Here is a 20,923-nt window from a genome sequence, read left to right as displayed (position 1 = left end):
GAGAAATTAGCTCAAGGTCTCATACTGTGACCTATGGCAATCCAGCATATTTTGGAGCTGGAACAAAACTAACAGTTTTAGGTAAGAATGTTTTCCTTCTTACAATTGTCTCAAATGTTAATACTATTTTATTGTGGTGTAAGTTGTGAAGTATTTGAGACATCAGGCAGTTTTTTGTTCTCATACCATTTTTAAGAAGTGGTTTAGGTCTATGTCGATGAATGGCTATCAATTCGTGGAACACATATATGGTTTTGTTCTCCTAAGAGAGTCACCAAAATTTAGAGACAAGGCAAGTTTAAGAAATGTCTTGTTAGCGTTAAATAGATCTAGGAAATTAGTTCACTCACTCATGCTGTGACTCTGGTTATCAAGCATACTTTGGAGCTGGAACAAAACTGACAGTTTTAGGTAAGAACACTTTCTTGCTTTGTTATAGCAGTGAAAATATAAATTTCTGTGCTTTGAGTCATGTAAGATGCTAAAAACATTCTTACCAATCCTCCAACAAACTGCTATAAAAACACTCTCTTATAGAGTGAATATCTGCTATGATAGTTATATGAGCACAAGTCTAGACTCACTTTTTGATGTGATGGCCCAATGCTGTGGCAATATGAAGCCTATTTTGGCAGCGGCACGAAACTGACTGTACTTGGTAAGTAACGTTTTTGTCTCTGTGGAGAAATAATGAAAGACAGATATACAGATGATAATGGTTTTAAGAGAAAGAAAATGTCAAGCAGTTATGCTTAAAAACATGCAAGCTGGTCTGACATTCAGCAAAGACCATTCCATTCAAATTGTTTTTTCAATGAGCCTTGGTGCTGTGCTTTTGGAAGCAGCCCAGCTTACTTTGGTGAAGGAACAAAGCTAACAGTTCTTGGTAAGAAATGTCAAATCACTCTATTGATGCTCTGAATAATTAGGCTTGTATTAGTTTGTTAGTTGCATGTTTTGCTTATATAACTGTGCGACTTAGAGCAAAGAGTAAACTCAATGAAATGATAAAGCAGTCCAATGGGTAACACTCTAAGCTGAAGGTTAGACATTTAGAAGACAGCCTTGAAACTCTGTGCTCAAATACTCCAGCATACTTCGGAGCTGGGACCAAACTCACTGTTCTAGGTAAGAAAAAAGTCAAATGTATGGCTTAATTATTGTAAAATTGCATGGCTGCAGAAAAGAGCACATGTATTTTGCTCAGTGACTAGTATTATCTGGCTATAACAAAACTAAGTAAATCTACATCTTGCATTTTCTTAAACTATGATGCTAATATAATAGCTATTACCTCATGTAATAATGTGAAAATGTAGCAGTCCTGTCATACCTGTTTAGTATAGTTTATATAGGTTATTAGAGGTTTTAACAGTAGCTTAGTGTTAGTGTGGCAGTCCAGTCCTGCATACTTTGGTGGAGGAACTAAACTCACAGTAATAGGTAAGACAGTTTTTTTGCAGTTTTACTATTCATGATATTGAAGGCTTACCTTGTCCTTCAGAATATATCTAATTTTTCATAGAAGCTTGATATACAAGATTTAAATCAATCTTGTCTGCTTATAGGCCCAGAAACTCTTTAGTGAAAATGTAACTCTGGGCAGAGAAAATCCTATAATCCTAAAAATATGAAAAAGATTACAGACATCTATAGACATGATAGACACCATAAGCAGTAATAATGAAGCTCAAAGCAAAACAAAGTTGTATGAATTATGGCACATGCTGGCTGGGTAATTTGATTAATGCATTTGAGTGCTGTGCCTCTGGGACTGCTCAGGCTTACTTCGGTGGAGGGACAAAGTTAACAGTCCTTGGTAAGAAATGTTATGTTCCTAATCAATAGGAATGAACAGTTTCACATGTTCTTGAGCCACATGCTTTTTACAAAGCAGTGCACTTCATTTCACATAACATGACGTGAATGTAATATTCATTACTTTTTTTAAAAATGCTGCAGAGGTATGATTGTACTTGGTGTAGTTCATAGGGAAAAGGAGGTTTTATCAGTAGCTTTGTGACAATGTGACAATACGATCCAGCATACTTTGGTGGAGGAACTAAACTCACAGTAATAGGTGAGAACATCTTGATTAAGTCTTTTTAAATGCATGTTATTGAGTTGCATTTTCATTCATGCTATTTCTGATGTTTCAAGCCTTAAATTTTGAGGAAGGAAGATATAAATTTGAGATATGTGTTTTGAAGACATTTGAATAGATGTCTTCTTGTTAGTCGGCTAAAATTCATAGTAATCAATAATAATAATAATAATAATAGAGTTATTATGGCACATGCTGGCTGGGTATTTTGATTAGTACTCTTGCTTGCTGTGCCTCTGGGGCCAGAGAGGCTTTCTTCGGTGGAGGGACAAAGTTAACAGTCCTTGGTGAGAAATGTTATATTCTTAATCAATAGCAAGCAGCTCTTTAATTGTATAAGCACAGTGCTTTGATAGTTGGTAATGCATTATGTGATACATATAGTTCAAATGTGTAGAAACACACTGGATTCTTCTAGAGTAATTTTACATGTTCTTAAATAATATTTATTTAGTGTAATGTACTACTGTTTAGTAGACTGAATGGTGGCAGACCCATCTTTACTTCTGCATTTATTGTAGAGTTACAAGCAGGAAACATATAGTAATTATTGTTTGAATTGGCCTTCAACATGTTTACTAGCAGCTCCTGATTTTTCAGAGTTGATCATATTTAGGAGATCAGGTAGTGACAGTAGTGCAGGTTTTATCTGTAGCTCAGTATCAGTGTGAACAACTACAACCCTGCTTACTTTGGCAGTGGAACCAAACTCACTGTTCTAGGTAAGAAAAGTCAAATTTCTTGCAAACATTTAATAAAATTGCATAACAGCAGAGAAGGGCACATTTATTCTGTCTGTTGAGTAAGTATTGTCTGCCTGTATGAAAAATAACTTGGCAAAATAGTGTTGCTTCTATCTCTTATGTGTTGCAATTTGTTTTGCATTATGTTACACAAACATACTATTTAATACTGCTTGTAAAAAATGCTGTTGCAGTAACATTGTACCTGCTTGGTGTAGTTTATGTAGATCAGTGGAGGTTTTATCTATAGCTTAGTGTCAGTGTGACAACTATGATCCAGCATACTTTGGTGGAGGAACTAAACTCACAGTAATAGGTGAGAAAATTTTGATTCCGTTTTTATAATGTGTGATACCGAATGTTGAAGACATGATAGACGCCATAAACAAAAATGGTGTTTGAAGCATAAGATTCAAGATAGAGTTGTGTAGATTATGGCACATGCTGGCTGGGTAATTTCATTAGCAAACTTGCACGCTGTGCCTCTGGTGGACTTCAGGCTTACTTCGGTGGAGGAACAAAATTAACAGTCCTTGGTAAGAAATGCTAAATTCCTTATTAGTGGCAGTCAGCTGTTCAATAGCATAGGCACATTGCTTTGGTAATCTGTAATGCATTGTGTAGTTATTTACTATGAATATAGCTTGTGCAACAAATTAACTGAGATTGTTTACTCAAAATGCTGCCTTGCAATACATTCTGGGTTGATTTTAGTGTAACTTGCAGAATGATGGCTCCATTGTTCATAGACACTATCTTGATGTTTCTTAAGCCAGTTTACACGTTCAGTACTGTTTTGGCTCAGTACTGTCTAATAGATTGAATAGTGGCAGATCCAGTCTTGATTGTTTGCTGACCATATCATAATATTATACATATTAGATAGTGAGTGTTGTGCAGGTTTTCTCTGTAGCACAATATTAGTGTGAGCAGCTATGGCTCTGCTTACTTTGGCAGTGGCACCAAACTCACTGTGACAGGTGAGAAATGTATTATTCTTAAAGTATAATATAAATAATGCAATAATGTCAGCATTAGCCCTTTTTATAATTGTCTTTGCTGTCAATTGAGCACAGTTGTATTGAAGGAATGATGGTTATTTTATATATTTCTTTAAGTAAGAAAGCGAGGGGGGGCTTTGTAAGATATTAAAATCAATAGCATGTTGTGATAGTAGATAAAAACGTTCTGATTAGATGGCTGTATTTATGTTAAGTGACTGCACTTTGTGCTACAATGATAAAGCTGTGTTTGGTCCTGGCACTCGACTCACAGTTTTAGGTAAGAGTTTTATCATCCATGACAGAATGAGGATTAGAAACATTTGTTCTCTTTTTTAAAATCATTGCTCTAGTGTAGAAATGTTCCTTATTTTACCTTAATTAATCTGTATGTATGCTTAATTGCTACTTATTGTTCAGAGGAATAATGTTACTCTTTCACTAGCAAAGATATGAAGGTTTTAGAAGTCAGTGTTTATAAAGAAATGGTGATTAAGCAAAGCATTTAGAGACTCAGAATTTGTAGTTTTTCTTACTAAAGACACTTGCATTAAGATTTCCTTTTTAAGGTTGCAGCAACCTCTTTTCTTAGCTTTATAGCAAATCACAATGCAGATCTATAGAGTATAGTGTTGTAGAATATATTCAGTCATAAGTACATGTATAAAAATCTTTTTATGAGTGGTTCTTTAGTAAAGAAAACGGTTCTCTATAGAACTATGAACACTCAAAGAACCATCTGGATGCTTTAAAGAGTTTTTCACATGGTGAAAGTGCTCTTCAAATTGATGGAGAATGTGCTGTAGATGGTTCTATGCAGAACCTTATTGAAAAGGGTTCCATATTGCACCGAAAAAGGGTCCTTCTATTATTATGAGGTCAAGCTCGTAACAATACCAGAACTCTTTTGGTTGCTATATAGAATGCTTTTCAAAAAGGTGCAATATAGAGCCAACAACACATTCCACATCAATATGAAGAACACTTTCACCATGCAAAGAACCCATTAATCAAGTAAAAGGTTTTTTGAATGTTCATAGTTCTTTATGGAACTATTTTCTTTACCAAAAACCCCTGAAAAAACATCATTTTGAATAGAGTAGTGTAAGGTGTTTTACTGTTGCTGTGGCACTGTGTGAATACTCAACCTGCATACTTTGGCCAGGGGACCAAACTCACTGTTCTCGGTAAGACTCAGATTGTCAAGTTTGAATTATAGGCATTATAACTGCTTTTAGCCACTATTTTGCTCAAACAAGTACATTTATCTTGCACTAGTTTGCAATACATTTAGTAAAAATACAGTATTAAAATATTAGGCTGCCATATGCTTAGTCATTACAATAAAGTGTCATGTAGAGTTGTTCTGTAGAGTTGTTTCTCTGCATTGAGAAACATGGTTCATGTTATAGTGTTACATAGAGGTTATTCCTATTTGTTTTTACATTGTACATTCAAAATAGCCAATCATGTAAGTCATCATATAAGATTCTGTGCAGGTAAATGTATTAGGGGATCAGTTGGGAGTTTTTGTAAGTTGGCATAAACATTTGCATGATCATTACTGTTTCTTAGAAGTTGTTTGTGGTTTTCCTGCAAAGGAGGCAGTTGAGCTCAGCATACAAGTGTATTATCAGATTAATGGTTACAGAAAGAATATAACGAGACATTATGTGAACGTCAAACCTAACTGTCATTGGAAAATGAGCATTGACGTGGCAATAATTGTGTAATTTATATTGTAACTTACTATTAAAATCTACAGTATCCAAAAATCTGACACCACTAGTGAAATGCTTCTGTTTTGCTTTTTTTTCCCCTAATTCATTTCATTTCATTTCAGAATTTTTAGCATTAACATGGTCACTGTCAGCAATTTGTGTAGTATGGTCTCAGATTTTTGGAATCTGTACATTCTCAAACTATTCACTAATATCTTGTAAGTAATCACGAAAGAAAGAAAAATCTAGTGACAACTTTGTTTAAGTCTTAAGATATTAAGAAATATTCATTTGGTGAAGAATCCTCTAGTATATTAGTAAAACACTCGATACTCTACATGTACAAAAACATCTGTCATGGATATAGAATGCAAAAATCAGTCACATACTTATTGCACTTATTTCTAAGATAATATCATCAGGGCAAAAATCCAGGTGTTAATCCCTAAACTGTATTTTAGGGCCTTTTTTGTTCAAAGAGATTCAACCATCTTTCAATCTAAGGCCATTTGATGTTATTTTGGTTGCATAATAGCATATTACTACTCTCTAACAACCTTTCTCCTAAAGCCTGAGTAGACTGATATCAATCAATCATGAAATCAATGTTATTGAAATCTGCTAAACAAATGATCAAACTTACAGCCTCCTCAGTAGTGGACATGTTTGCAAGTGATAAGTTTAGCATCAGTTTTGTACTGGACTTCTGTTTGGGGGATTTGGGAGCAAAAGTTTACTCAGGCAGGTGATGAGAGAAAAAAAAAACATTACAATGTGAATTAAGAAATTTCATTAATTGTTATTGTAATTGTATTGTTGTATTGTAAATGTATTTTTTATGTATTTTGAATAGTGTTAGTCTTTATGTAGTGGAATGAAATACACTACTGAATACATTTAGGACAGTGTATTCAGTGTTCAGCCATCACTACTTTTTCAAAGTATTTTGTCCAAAACTGGATATTCTTAATGAGAATGTTTGATTTTTAAAATATTTAATTGCACATATAAAGGCAGTCAGGTAAAACATTGATGTAGACAAGCAGTGTGTGATTTGTAAAGCTTTTTGAAAGATTTGGTTTGAGGAGGTAAGCTAGTACAGTACCATTTAGAACTAGGGTACCCTCTATATTTATGAGACAAGCCAACATTTTTTTTTTTCAAAAGTTAAAATTCCAAACTTTAAAAGTAATTTTAAAAGAGCACAGAATAATTTGATTAGGGCATATTTTGAGAAAATGTGTTTTACTGGCTTCTTTTGGATCAGAAGGCACCAATAAATAAACATGGACCACCATCAACTAAAGTTTATTTAAAAACATAAATAAAAATGTAGATTTTGATAGCATTTTAAAATAACAGACCTATCCTTCTTTCCCAACGATTCTGCTCAAATAGACAATCTGGACACAACACCAAAAAAAAAGAAAGAAAGAAATAAAGAATAAATGAAAGATGATATTCCGTATCTTTGACTCATGTTCAGGTTCTTATTCTTTCCAAAGAGCTCAAATACACAGCCAAAATAGCAAATGCACATTGTGCCATTACTTACACAGGGAACTGTGCAGTCAGAAACCAGCCAGTAAATGTGTTGTACTGTATTCAATAACACTGGGGTGTATTTCAAGATAAGATAATCCTGTTTTAGTCCCACAACAGGGAAATCCCACTACAGCAACAATATTAAATACTAAAACCAACACTTACAGCTATGAATATTTTCTATCTAATATTTTCTTTCCTTTTCAGATCCTAAAATTACTCCCTCAAAACCCACAGTGAGAATACTAAAGCCTATTTTAAACGAAGAGTGTAGGAAGGAAACGGTCACCGTGGTGTGTGTGGCTGACAACTTTTACCCTGACCATGTAAAGGTGTCCTGGACAGTTGGTGGAGTAGTCCGAACTGATGGAGTCGCAACAGACAGCGCTGCCACCCAAAATTCAGAAAACAAATACAACATCACCAGTAGACTGAGCATCTCTTACAAAGAGTGGATCAAGGAGGCAGAAATCAATTGTACTGTGACCTACACAGACCCTGAGACAAACAACCAGACAAGTGTAACTGAATATATCAAAGGGCCAAAACGTATGAGTCCATGCCTATTCATTATTATAATTATTATTATTATTATTATTGTTGTTGTTGTTGTTGTTGTTGTTCCTTTCTTTAGCTAAAACAAAATACTAAATTATGTAATTTTCTCTATCTTTCTTTAAGGTGTAGACAGTGAAGAAGAAGCAGGTAAGATCTGTCAGTGGAACCACACCACACTGTGTACCAGAGGTCCTGTGCATTATGAATCCATTCGTCAAATTCCAAACTGTCAAATGCATCCCAAGAGTTTGTCTGGAATATGATGCAATTAAAATTCTTCTTTTTCTTTTTTCAGAAAAATATGTACCCAGAGGAAAAACCATGCTGCTAGCCTATGGTGCATTCATCATCAAAGGTTTCCTGTATGGCCTTTTCATCATGGTGGTCATCAGAAGACAGGTAATTATGAATGGAACATGCTTGTTGTCTGTAATTCCATTACAATGTAATAGAATTTTTTATATATATATATATATATATATATATATATATATATATGTGTGTGTGTGTGTGTGTGTGTGTGTGTGTGTGTGTGTGTGCGTGCGCAATATAACACAATGTTACATTGCATACATGTCTATTTGAGTATATCTTTGATGGAAAGTAATCATTTTAAATTCACTTGTGTGTAAGTGAGCATTTGCTAAATGAACGAGCAAATGCAAAACAAGATAATATATAAGGTCTGCTTTGTGCTTCACAGGGTTTCATGTCAAAATAAAGGAGATCAGAGCCATGTGATCCTGAGGGGAAGCTGATATTTTGTCACATGACAGAAGAGGATCCATTTATGGCATCATTTTAAGATGAGCTTTGTGTATAAATGCATGATTATTGTTTTGCAATCACTAGCGTACTTCACAGTTCTGCCCTTAATTGTGTTACACTGTGTGCTTTTGATTTATCAGTAGCTTTGTTTGCCAAATGTAAATCTTATTTGTAGAATAATGTTAGCCGTATATTGTCACTGTTGGAGCAAAACATTGTGTCCCCAAAATGATCCATCCATCCATCCATTTTCTAAGCCGCTTCCCCGTCAGGGTCACGGGGGGTGCTGGAGCCTATCCCAGCAGTCTTCGGGCGGAAGGCAGGATACACCCTGGACAGGTCGCCAGTCCATCGCAGGGCATCTCCAAAATGATAACTTTTCAAAATAAGGGAAGAAATATGTATATTTAGTACAAAAGAGTGTCAAATGAGATTCTTGCAGGTGATGCACTTTTATAAAACATTTAAATGGACAAATTTTTAGAGAACTTCAGAGGATTTTTGTAAGTGAGAAGTATAAATGTGAAGAACCTTTTCAAAGATTAAATAATCTCCCCATAATGTGAAGGTTCTAGGCCGAACCTTTAAAGAGAAATAGGATCTTAGCATTATGGTTGAGGTATTGCCATATCTGTTCTTCAAAGATGGTTCTTTAGGGAACCAAACATGGATTTTCTACTACCTTAAAGAGCCATTTTGGCATATTTATTATTGAGAGTATAAGTAAATGCAAAAGGATTTCATTTCAAATTGTTGGACTTTTCCTTGGCCCATTCATCATAGAATATTTACAGAATGTATATGCCAGCTAACATGTTAAATTAAATGGGGAAAAAAGACTTTAAATAGGGAGCTGTTTCTACAGTGGCAATATTCACAATCATTCATTTTTTAATCCTTCTTTTAGTGTAGTATAAGCATTGTTAAAGCTTGAGAAATCTTGCTTTTTTGTTTTGTTTCATTTTTACATTAAAATTTATTAATTAAATCAAATTATACATGTGTTTATGTGTGGATATTTTTAAAAATTATGCAAGTATTTGTGTGCCACTGCCCCATTTACTGAAACGCAACAGCAATAGTGACAGACAAACACCAGCAACCAGGTTCAGACTGCCATTGTGAATATGTATGTGATTTCTATTGGATAATTTCACACAATGTGAAATATAAGCCTGTGAATTTATCAGTACAACTATTCAGCTCAGTCTCAGCAGATTCTGCATGTTCTGAAGTTCTGAAGCCTCCTGGAGGGCCCCACTGTGCGGAAGCTGATAATGGGGAAGCTGCTTCTTTCCCAAACTTAAATATCTGAGGGGCCCCTATGGCTGTGGTGCTGATAGACATCAATAGCTTTACACTGTTTCAGTTTATGTCAGGCTTTGAGTCATTGTGCTAGCTTCTCTGAACTGAAATTCGGCCCAGGGACCAGGCTAACAGTTCTAGGTGAGTAAGTTGTTTAAAACTTCACAGTGTTGAGATTGTGTGTCATTGACGGTATGACCTTGTTTCCTCATCCTAAAAGTATTTTCCCAAACAGTTTTTATTGTATGATCATTTGTTCCCACACAATAAGAGCTATTTATGGTGCATAGAATTTAAGTTAGAAAGTTAAAGTGTATATATATATATATATATATATATATATATATATATATATATATATATATATATATATATATATATATATATGTATATATATATATATATGTATATATATACATTCTTATGTTAACTTCATATTACCCTTTCGTTCCATCAATATAGAATTTCCATTAATCAAGCTAGCCTGCATTGACAGCATTTAGACATCTGAATTCATATTTCTACACATCAAAGTCTAGCTTAGAAATGTCGTTGCAAATGAGTTTCACAAAATACATTTTCGCATGTCAATATAATTTTCATCAATGTTAACTACAGGGTTAATTATGAGGGGTCCCCATGTGTGAAAGCTGCTGAAAACTCTCATGTCACTGAGATAAGAGACCCTAAAAAGGATTATTGTTGTTATCACTAAGTTGCTTGGTTTCTGTCGTGAGTTAAATCATTGTGTACTAGCTATTCAAACGCGGAATTTGGAAAAGGGACCAAACTAACAGTTCTCGGTAAGTAAATACTAGTTTATTGGTAGGTGTTCATTAGTTTCACTTGCGAAGAAGTATGGTACACAATACAAATAGGCTGTAGCCTGTAACATATGAAATTTTAAGTTATATATATTGCGCTCGCAGAACAAAACCTGGTTTTCTCTCCCTTTTTCATGTTTTTCAGTTATTGACATAATTTAAATGCCTTCTGCCCTTTATATGGTGCGTAGATTTTCAAATTGAAATGGCCCAAAACATATTTGGAAAAAAGTCTGGTTCCATTGACTTATATGAAATGTATAATTAGTTTTGTTCCTTCTCCTGTAAAATTATCATTTTGGAGATACGAGGTTTTGTTCTGACAACAACAATGTTTTAGTGTCAAGCTTTTGCTGCTTGCTAATCTCCCATATACATGAACCCACTGTTAATTCTTCACTTTTATAATTTTATAAAAGCTTTATTGTTTTGACATTGTTTTGCATGCAGTGACTTAATACGCCTCATGGTGTAAACATACAGCTGGTAGAAAATGAATGACATTTTTGATTAGTTAAATATTTTGTAAATGGAACTGTAGTGCTTAGATTTTAATATTCCATTCAGTTTCCACAAGCGCAGCAAATCCAGGTCCTAAAATAGTAATACGATTATAAACTGTTATATGTCTATGTACTAGACATTTCCATTTGTAAGGTCATATAAAATTAAACACTTCTTTATAATTTTCAAACTTTGTAACACCTTTATTTTTTCAATAATGCTAATAAATACAAACAGAAGCTTTCTATTCGGAAAAAATAATTGCCTGGGCATCATAACCTGATCACCTTCACACAATGAGAACTCATACAGATCACAAAAAAGATAGAGTTCATACAAGGAGGTACTCAAGATGTCCAGATTTGCTGAATATTTTATGAATGCTAGCTTAAATTCTATTTTCACAATGCATGGTTTTCATCACTTCATGTGGCTTACATTTCTGTCAGTTATATCTTATTTAATCACTCAGTGCTTCCAGTATGCAGCAATAAATAACATGTACAAGGTTATTATAAGGTCATATAATGTTACTTTGTTGATACACTTAATGCAGTATTTTACACTACCATTCAAAAGTTTAAAATCAATGTTTTAAATAGAAGAAACATTGTTTGGTTGCAGATAAATATGTTTAATTAATCCAATTCCTAATAATTTGAATCAAATTAGGGGTAATTGAGATGCATCCAGAATGATGAACAAAATGGCTGAATAATCTGGAATGACTAAGAAAGCTGTAAAACATTGAACGTGAAGTTACCACAAAGCTATAATACAGAATGCGTCATGTTCAGAATATTTAAAAAGTGGTATCAAATCCTAAGGCAGGTAATTTAACAGAAAAATAATTTGAATAGATAATTACATTATCCCATTTATCATCTTATATCATTCCTTCTTGTTGTATAAAATATTATATAAAGAAAACATGAATATTTATATAAAATATATAATGTCTAAAAAAAATTTTGGTTTTTAAAAATTTTAATCTGCATTGTGTGAATTTTTATTATTGTATAAACAATATTAATAAAATAGGAACTAGGTTTATTTCTTTCCAAAATTGATTTTTTTTTGCTGTCCTTTTGTCTTGAGAACCCAACACAACCATCAGCAGACCTACTGTGAACCTGCTGCCACCTTCTTCAGGAGAGCTCTACAATGACATGAAGAAAGTGACATTGGTTTGCCTAGCTGACCGTTTCTATCCTGACCATATTACATTTGCCTGGCAGAAGAATGGGATTAACATAAAGGATGGAGTTGCAACAGACCACAGTGCCCTACAAGATCCACAAACAAAGTTTTACACAATCTCTAGTAGACTAAGTGTTGATAAAACTGATTGGGAAGACCCCAAAAACAACTTCACCTGCACTGTTAGTTTCTATGATGGAACTAAGTATCATTCTCATCCATATACCCTAAAGAAACCAAAAGGTACAGTGTGCACAAACACAATACATGACATCTAGGATGAGGCTTCTCTGTTCCAGCCTTGCTGCCAATTGCTTTGGACAGTTTAGAGTTGAGAACCCATGACTGAAATGTTTAATCTCCTGATATAGATGCCAAATAGACAATGCAAAATATCTTTATTGTTAAAACCATGTTACATCCATTTGAATGTTATTGAAACTTTCTCTTTTTCCTTTTCCTTTTAGCTGGTGTACGAGGTGAGATGAAATTTTGGATTTTTTTAAAACACTGATGCATCATGTTTCCCACAAACAGGGATATATCTTTATTTCTATCTATCTATCTTTATTTCTATCTATCTATCTATCTATCTATCTATCTATCTATCTATCTATCTATCTATCTATCTATCTAAGCTGCTAGAGTTAGTTACTACATTAGCTTTTTATCACCAAGCACATCAACAAGATCAAACATTTTTTGACTAAAGCAGACTGGAGAAACTTATCCAGGCCTTTTTTTCTAGTAGGATTGATCACTATAAAGGTATCCTCAGTGAACTCCCAAAAAAGACAAACAGCTTCAAATGATTCAAAATGAAGATGCCAGAGTCTCACTAGGAGACTAGAAGTGAACACTAGAACTGAACACTTCCCCCTCTGGCTGCCAGTCTGTTAAAAAATCAGACTTTAATATACTCTTACTGGTGTATAAATCACTCCGGGGTGTAGGACCAGCATATTTATTTCATATGTTGCAGTAATATAAGCTGAGCAGAACTCTCAGATCATTAGGAATTAGTCAGTTAGTTCTGCCAGAGGTGAAGACTAGCAGCGATTAGATGCTATTCTGCTCTTAATAGGAACCAGTTGACAGAGCATTATAAGAACCCCAACACTAGATATGTTTATATCTGGGCTTAAAATGTTCCTAGCTGAGCAGCTTTCAGCACAGTTTCAAACACTGTTAAGGTTTCTAGGCCTTCTCCTCTGTAATGGCATGTTTTAACCTAATTTTTAATTATACTTAATTTGTTTTGTATTGTATTAATTTGTAATGACATTTTTAATCTAATGATTTTTGTATTGTTTTTATCATGTTTTAAATTTCTATTCTTTCTCCTTTACTTGTTTAAATGACTGTGTATTTACTCATTTGTAAAGCACTTATGTCAGTGGTGTATTAAAGGTGTAAAAGATAATATATTGCTGCTGTTGGATCCATAATCCATAATATCTCCATAATGGTAACTATACAGGAGAAGGAAAAAACACACATCACTTTCACTGTAAGTCAACGGAACCAAAGATTTTTCCAAGTCATTTTTGGCCATTTATTTTAGTCCATCCATCATGAAATATACACACAATATAAAGGCCAACTTGTATTTTCAAATTATGTCAAAATCGACAAAAATGGAGATACAAAGTTTTGCTCCAACAACAGCGATATATATATATTTATATATATATATATATATATATATATACACACACATAAATTTACCATTTCTGATTTTAGCAAGTATACTGACCACAGTCCGCTTTGGCTACTTCTTGTTACTGAGCAAGAGTCTGGTGTACGCTCTGTTTGTTGCCATGTTGGTGTGGAAATGCAAGGTAAATACTGCAACACATGAAGCTACAAATGTAATGTTGCTAGTTCCTGACCATGTCATTTATACTGCACAGTTTAGAATAAAACACACATCTACCTGTAACATTTATTAGAAATCATGAGACCAGTCAAATAAATGACAGAAATTTTGTTTATTGTACTTAATGAATGTCTTTTCCTGTAGCCTACTAAAGAGATGTCGGTGCTGAGAGAGACCTGAGGCATTTTGAAGAAATGTGAGGAACAATTGTAAAATGGGACATTTTTATTTTTTCCTGACTAATCTGCATTCTGTTATGCTTTACTGGATATTAGCTGAGCGATTAAGTATGTTTTCTGCCTGAATTATCTAGTTTGTTTTTAAAACTGAAAGTAAAAATTCTTACTTTTTGAAAAATCTAGTTTACTGTATTTTCACATTTATTTCAATATACTGTTGAATATACTGTTGAAATGTTGTATATCATTGCTTATTTTCATGACCTATAAAATCATCCAAAACCTTTTTTAAATAATAAAGTAAAAATAATAAAGTAATATGAACTGTAATGTTCACAAAATGTCTTGTAACTTTGTGTCCTTGCTTAACTTTTAAAACAAAAACATTGCACTTATATGGTATTTTGTAACTGTGTGACATTTTACTGCAGAATGAGTTCAGTGACATAAATGACTGAAAATCTTCACAACCATTGAACGCTACAGTGGAAAGTCTTCAGATCTGAAACTGAGTGGGTATCCATATGTCACATCTGAATTTTCCACTTTTACTAGAAAAACAATGATGTTCTATGACTAGTTTTGCAATGTACGGTAAATGACTAATGGAAACTTAGTAAATCAGGCCTTAAAATCCCAGCTATTGCAAATTGCACTATTAAAAATCTGAAAAAACTTTATTACTTCAGTTTCAGAGCACTGGCTTATGTGAGAGTATATTCTAATGACATGTTAATATAAAAAAGTAATTTTGGTCACAAAGTAATAAATGACACAGCAACATATATAATTGTTTCGTTATTATGCAATCTCATTTGTTTTGTTGTTCGAAAGATTATCAGGGACAATAGAGTGAGAATGTGTTAGTGAGGGCAGAAGGCAGGATGTGGTGGGTGCTTGCTGTGGGGTCTAGAAGCAGACGGGGCAGGATGTGGTGAGAACGTTCTCAAAATGAAGCTTTCCCTCCACCCTGTCCCTCACCACAGAGCTCGTTCATATGCACACCTGCTGCTGCTCACAAAGCCTCAGATCCTCACATCGCCCTGCAGTCTTCTAACATGAAAAAAACCTGCAGCACGGAACTAGTGCAGAGCATGCTCATCTGTGGAATGTGTTTACAGCTTTGCAACAGTTTGCACTGTTTCTAGCATGGTGGCTGTCATACCTTTTTTTCTGGCACTATATGCTCATTAAGCACCATGTTTACTCCTACACAGCTTGACAGGCAAAACATTCATTTTGGTGAAACTAACCTACGGTTAAATGTACATGAATGTTCTTGAATGACCTTGCCTCATGGTTGATAAAGCAGCCTAATTTTTTATTCTATTACAAAACCACCATGAAGATAAACTGGAAAATATCTTTGAATAGAGGCAAATATGGTTGAATCTCTCAACCTGTAACTTCTGTCACAGGCATGGTTCTCTCAGCCAAGGTCATATAGACTCATACAACAATGAACAATCCATTTAAAAAGCAAATGCAGCAGAAGATCTCATAGATCATATGTGTAACTCTTTCAGTAAAGTGCTCTAAGATATACCATGAAACATGTGTTCTATAAGCAGCACATGAATTACAGTCGACCAGCAAACCATATTTTCTTTGTAAGCAGAGCCCCTAGTGGTGAAATTCTAAAACTTAATTTGAGCTTCTGGATTCAAGTGAATGTTATGGATTTTTAATAAAGCAAATGTAATAAAGGGCATTGTCAAATCTGCACCCTATGGTATCACATTGATTGATTGATTGATGGATTGATTGATTGATGGGGTGCTGCATGCTTAAAACACCGTATACTCATGGAATATTCAATGAAATATTCTGTATGTTTCCTTTAAAACTCAAGACTTCAAGTCACTATATTTTCACATTGTTCTAAAGAAGAGGACATAAAGATCATAACTATAATGAAACAGTTGCTTATGTCTTTACATTTGATATATGTTAGTCTGGTACTGTAGATTTAACTCTTTAATGCATGGTGTTGACACATTTCTTTTTCATGCCACAATTTGAACTTTTTTCTTTTTCTTTTTAAAACTATTAATGAGTATAATGGTTTACTTTTCTTGATCATATGTCTTCTTCTTGTAGGTTATAGTTCTATGATCATGCAGACATCACATAATGAGGCCTACACACTTAAAAAGCAACTCATTCTGTCTCTAACTAGACACATCAGTGTGTTCAGTTGAATACAACACGTTTTGTGTAATGTTTAACACAAAATGTGTTGAAAAATTTCTGTGCCCAGTTATGCAGAACACATTTTGTGTTACTTTTAACACTGAAAATGTTAAATCAGAAAACAATATGACACAAAAGATGTTAAAACAGGCAACATAAGCATCTTGCTATTAAACACATCATTTTTGGACTGTATCTTCTGATGTTCTCTTAAAACGTATGCATAATTCAGTATTAATACATAACAACTTCAAGCAACTATAAACACAATAACAAACAAACTGAGACGTAACCTCCCTTTTATGGATTATGCTATTTTGAATTAGAAGAATGTATATTTCATATATTATGCACCAAAGGCTTAATGAAGTGTAGGTAGCATGTCTGTCTGGAAATATTTTTCTTTAATTTTCTAGGACCAAGTAATGAAATTACACATCAGTCTGACTGCAAAGTCATGTTATAAAACATCTGGTATAAGGTGATTTATGAAAAAACATACACTATTATCTCCATTCTAAATAAGAAATTCATTTTCGGGTGTTGTGTCATTTTTTCCTGAATATCCTAGTGTGAGACTTCAGCCATGTTTAGGATCTTCTTCATGCTTAGCAAAGCAAACACAGAATTTCAAAATCAGAGCAACATCGGTTAAGGTAAGGTGTTTTGAACAACCCACAGTGCATCCAGAATGTGTGTTTGAGAAGAGGCCATGCTCTAACAGTCTGGTATGGTTTTTGTACAGCTCAGTGATTAGTCTGGGACACGGTGTAGACTGGCTGCACAGTACCACACAGCAGAGTCACTCTCACTCACTCCATCAGACTCCAGAACTATCTGAAGCTCTCCAGGTCTGCTAGACTTAAACTGGTCTTTTCTCTGTGGGTTCACTGATCCAGACGACAGAGAGGTGAATACCAGTGTGAACCCTGCTGCTGGAGTCCATTGGTACCAGTACAGATATGGGTTAGCAATGCCAGATATAGAGCAGAAGACCTTCAGAGGCGATCCAGGAGAAACAATCAGCTCTTCTGGATTCTGATGGACCTGAATAACCTGCGCACCTACAACGATAAAAAAATAAATAGTGTAAAGGTGCTGCAGAAACAGTCAGCAACAGTACCATATTAATGAAGTTATTAGCTTACACAGGGTGGAGAACCACTGTAGTGTTAGAACAAAGAGAAATAAATGTGTCATTTTAGAAAGTATAACATACAATAGTGGCTTGTTATTTAAATAGGCTCTAACTGGGCTGTAGGGCGGGGCCATGAAGCTCATATGTCACTTAGTGACTCTGTACATGTTGTGCTTTTAGGGTAAAATGTCTAACTTATAGCACTGCCTAACAGAGACAATATTCTTCTCATATTAGTGTTTGAAAAGAAATGAATTCTCAAAGATTGTTTCGACCATTTTACTGTCTTAAATCATACAAGTCCTGAAAATATAAAAGCAAGGGGTGGGCACCGCCCTGCGATGGACTGGCGACCCATCCAGGGTGTATCCTGCCTTCCGCCCGAAGACTGCTGGGATGGGCTCCAGCACCCCCCCGCGACCCTGACGGAGAAGCGGCTTAGAAAATGGATGGATGGATGGATGGGGTGGGCACCCTAAATTTATATTATATTTAGTTGTTGATGCTTCTGTGCTTTATGTTATGCTATCTTGTGCTTTACAATTAACAGTTTCAGAGTTACAGAGAAATTTGAAATTTGTCATGTTAAGTGGTATAACATACAAAGTAAGTAGCTTAATACTTAAATAAGCTCTGATTTGGCTGTGGAGTGGGTCTGTCAATCATTTAGTGGCTCTTTATATGTGATAAGTTGTGCAACTTGGTACAAAACGTTATCATAAACAAAGCACTATGTAACAATGCTTTGCTACAGTAACTTATTACAGCAATATTACACAATAAAATATTTCTTCACAGTATGTATTTGGTGATGCCTCTGTGTAATTTTGTTCAAATTTATGGTAAATAGGTTACAACCAGGTATCCAAAAAAGTTAGATAAATAAAAGTACGATGCAATGATGTGCAAATAGTTTGAACCCTAAATTTAATTGAAAATAGTACAAAGACAATACATTAAATGTTGAAACTTGTAATGTTAAAAAAATGCCTGGTGGAACAGGTTACACTGTAAAATGTGTCTCTTCAGAACTACCTAAAAATTAGCTTCATGTGGTAACAACTGAATATACTAGTTTTATTCCTCTCAAAACATTTTTAAGTAGTTTTATTCAACCAAAATGAATACTCTGAATTGTTCAGTGTTCATTGTTGAATTGTCCATACATACAATGTATATAAAGTAAAATATGTAATGTAAATAGCAAAGAATTCAGAGATTTCACAATAATAGCATATAATATCTCTAAAGGTTTCAGAGGATCTGGAGAAACTTCTGCATGCAAGTTAAAATTCTACTACGCAAGAAGAAACTACATATGAACAGGATCGAGAAACGCTGCCACTTTCTCTGGGCTCAAGCTCATTAAGATGGACTAATGTGAAGTGGGGGCGGCACGGTGGCGTGGTGGGTAGTGGGTAGTGCTGTCGCCTCACAGTGAGGAGGGCCTGGGTTCAATTCCCTCACTGGGTGACCATGGTCCTCTCTGTGTGGAGTTTGTATGTTCTCCCTGTGTCTGCGTGGGTTTCCTCCCACTGTCCAAAAAAAAATAAAACATGCAGTTAGGCCAACTGGACATGCTGCATTACCCCTAGGTGTGTGTGTGTGTGTGTGTGTGTGTGTGTGTGTGTGTGTGTGTGTGTGTGTGTGTGTGTGTGTGTGTGATTGTTTATGTCTGCCCTGCGATGGACTGGCAACCTGTCCAGGGTGTATCCTGCCTTCCGCCTGATGACCGCTGGGATAGGCTCCAGCACCCAACTGCGGCCCTTAGGGAGGAGTGGCTTAGAAACATTTTTTAGAATCATAGACGGTGAATCCTCTGGACTAAATAGGAGAGGGACCATTCAGCTTGTTATCAACACACAGTTCGAAAGTCCATGACTATGCAGGTGCATTAGTGCACATGGCATATGTGACTTGGTGACTTGCACACCTGTGAAAGCATCATTAATGCTGAACAATATACACACGTTTTGGAACAACATACAATGCCATTCAGACAACATCTTTTTCAGAGGCCTTGTTTATTTCTTTATGACAAAGCTAAACTACAAAGTACAGCATGACTCTATAATGAAAAAGTCCAGGTGCTTAACTGGCTTGCCTGCAGTTCAGATCTGTCACTACTGAAAATAATTGGTGCATTATGAAATGAAAAATACAACATAAGAGACTCTGAGCTGTTAAGCAGCTGAAATGCTATATCAAGAAAGAATGGAAAAACATTTTACTTTTGAAACTACAACAATTGTTCTCCTCAGTTCCCAAATGCTCACAAAGTGTTGTTGAAAGGAAAGTACTTGGGGAGGAATGTATTGCTCAAATGGGCACAAACTGGAAGAGCAGATAACATTTATCAGAAAATAAAATGCTTGCAATTAAACATCAAGTGATGAATATTACTGGAAGGTCAAGTAATGTGGAAAAACAAGTAGCAAGTAGGAACAAATTCAAGCAGTGAGAAAGCCAGCGCCAACACTTCTGATCAACATGATAATTTCAGTTTCATTGTTTGCTTCCTGTTGAAACAGTCAACCTGAGAACGGAGCCTACCATGATTACTTACTGTCAGTAAACACAACCTCATAAACAGCCTCAGTCAAGGTCAGATGCTCCCCATCATTACAACAATCTGTGAGGATTCATTTCTTTTCAAATTGTTAAAAAAAAAAGAATGTGAATCTACAAGCAAAGACTGTGTTTCAATGTAGGATGTAGGAAAACATTGTTGCATAGTGCTATAAGTTAATGATAACTTCTTATACCAAATGCATAACTTACCACATGTACGAACATGAATTAGTGTAAATGCTGTTGGATCAGTTCTTAATAGCGGCAGATAAATATAATTGGCTTACACAGGGTGGAGAACCACTGTAGTGTCAGAATACAGAGAATTAAACACAAATGTGTCATTGTAAGAAGTACAACATACAGTGGTAGAGGCTTAATATTTAAATAGGCTCTTATTTGGCTAAGGGACGGGGCCGTCAAACGTCTTTTTTTTAACTCTGTACATGTGGTAAGTTATGCATTTGGTATAAGAAGTTATCATTAACTTATAGCACTATGTAACAATGTTTTCCTACATCCTCTATCAAAACACGGACTTTGCTTGTAGATTCACATTCTTTTTTTAACGATTTGAAAAGAAATGAATCCTCACAGATTGTTGTGATGATGGTGAGCGATGTTGAGGCGGAGACAAGTGTGATTTATTATGGGCAAATCCAAAATCAGGGTCAAGACAGTCCAGGTTTA

General features: G+C 34.9%; 1 protein-coding gene and 2 gene segments (V, D, J or C); 2 read left to right on the top strand and 1 right to left on the bottom strand.

Moving 5' to 3' along the window:
• The window catches only part of LOC108423471 (immunoglobulin lambda-1 light chain-like), a 52,698-nt gene extending 43,262 nt beyond the window's left edge, over positions 1-9,436 (top strand). Inside the window, exons 4-8 of one of the 3 annotated variants that reach the window (XM_037542148.1) lie at positions 1,081-1,128; positions 7,322-7,663; positions 7,796-7,819; positions 7,968-8,071; positions 8,376-9,436. In XM_037542148.1, coding sequence (XP_037398045.1) covers positions 1,081-1,128; positions 7,322-7,663; positions 7,796-7,819; positions 7,968-8,071; positions 8,376-8,393 — 536 coding nt within the window. In that variant the 3' untranslated portion in view covers positions 8,394-9,436. Of the gene's footprint in view, positions 1-1,077; positions 1,129-7,321; positions 7,664-7,795; positions 7,820-7,967; positions 8,072-8,375 lie in introns of all 3 variants that reach the window. The other 2 variants (XM_037542150.1, XM_037542149.1) reach the window with 2 other exon arrangements.
• Positions 1-14,622, top strand: part of LOC108423472 — a 147,083-nt gene extending 132,461 nt beyond the window's left edge. The window contains 5 exon segments of the C gene segment in view: positions 10,498-10,548; positions 12,172-12,516; positions 12,741-12,752; positions 14,017-14,114; positions 14,297-14,622. Coding sequence covers positions 10,498-10,548; positions 12,172-12,516; positions 12,741-12,752; positions 14,017-14,114; positions 14,297-14,332 — 542 coding nt within the window.
• Positions 14,623-17,096: 2,474 nt separating this feature from the next.
• On the bottom strand, positions 17,097-20,612 carry LOC108423422. The segment is given in 2 exon segments: positions 17,097-17,588; positions 20,521-20,612. Coding segments are annotated over 2 exon segments (369 nt in total).
• Between the last annotated feature and the right edge of the window lie 311 nt (positions 20,613-20,923).

The sequence above is a fragment of the Pygocentrus nattereri genome, chromosome 10 (genome assembly GCF_015220715.1).
Source record: "Pygocentrus nattereri isolate fPygNat1 chromosome 10, fPygNat1.pri, whole genome shotgun sequence".
Taxonomy (NCBI): Eukaryota; Metazoa; Chordata; class Actinopteri; order Characiformes; family Serrasalmidae; genus Pygocentrus; species Pygocentrus nattereri.
The sequence above is the reverse complement of the archived record's forward strand: the minus strand, read 5'-3'. Positions and strand labels throughout refer to the sequence as shown.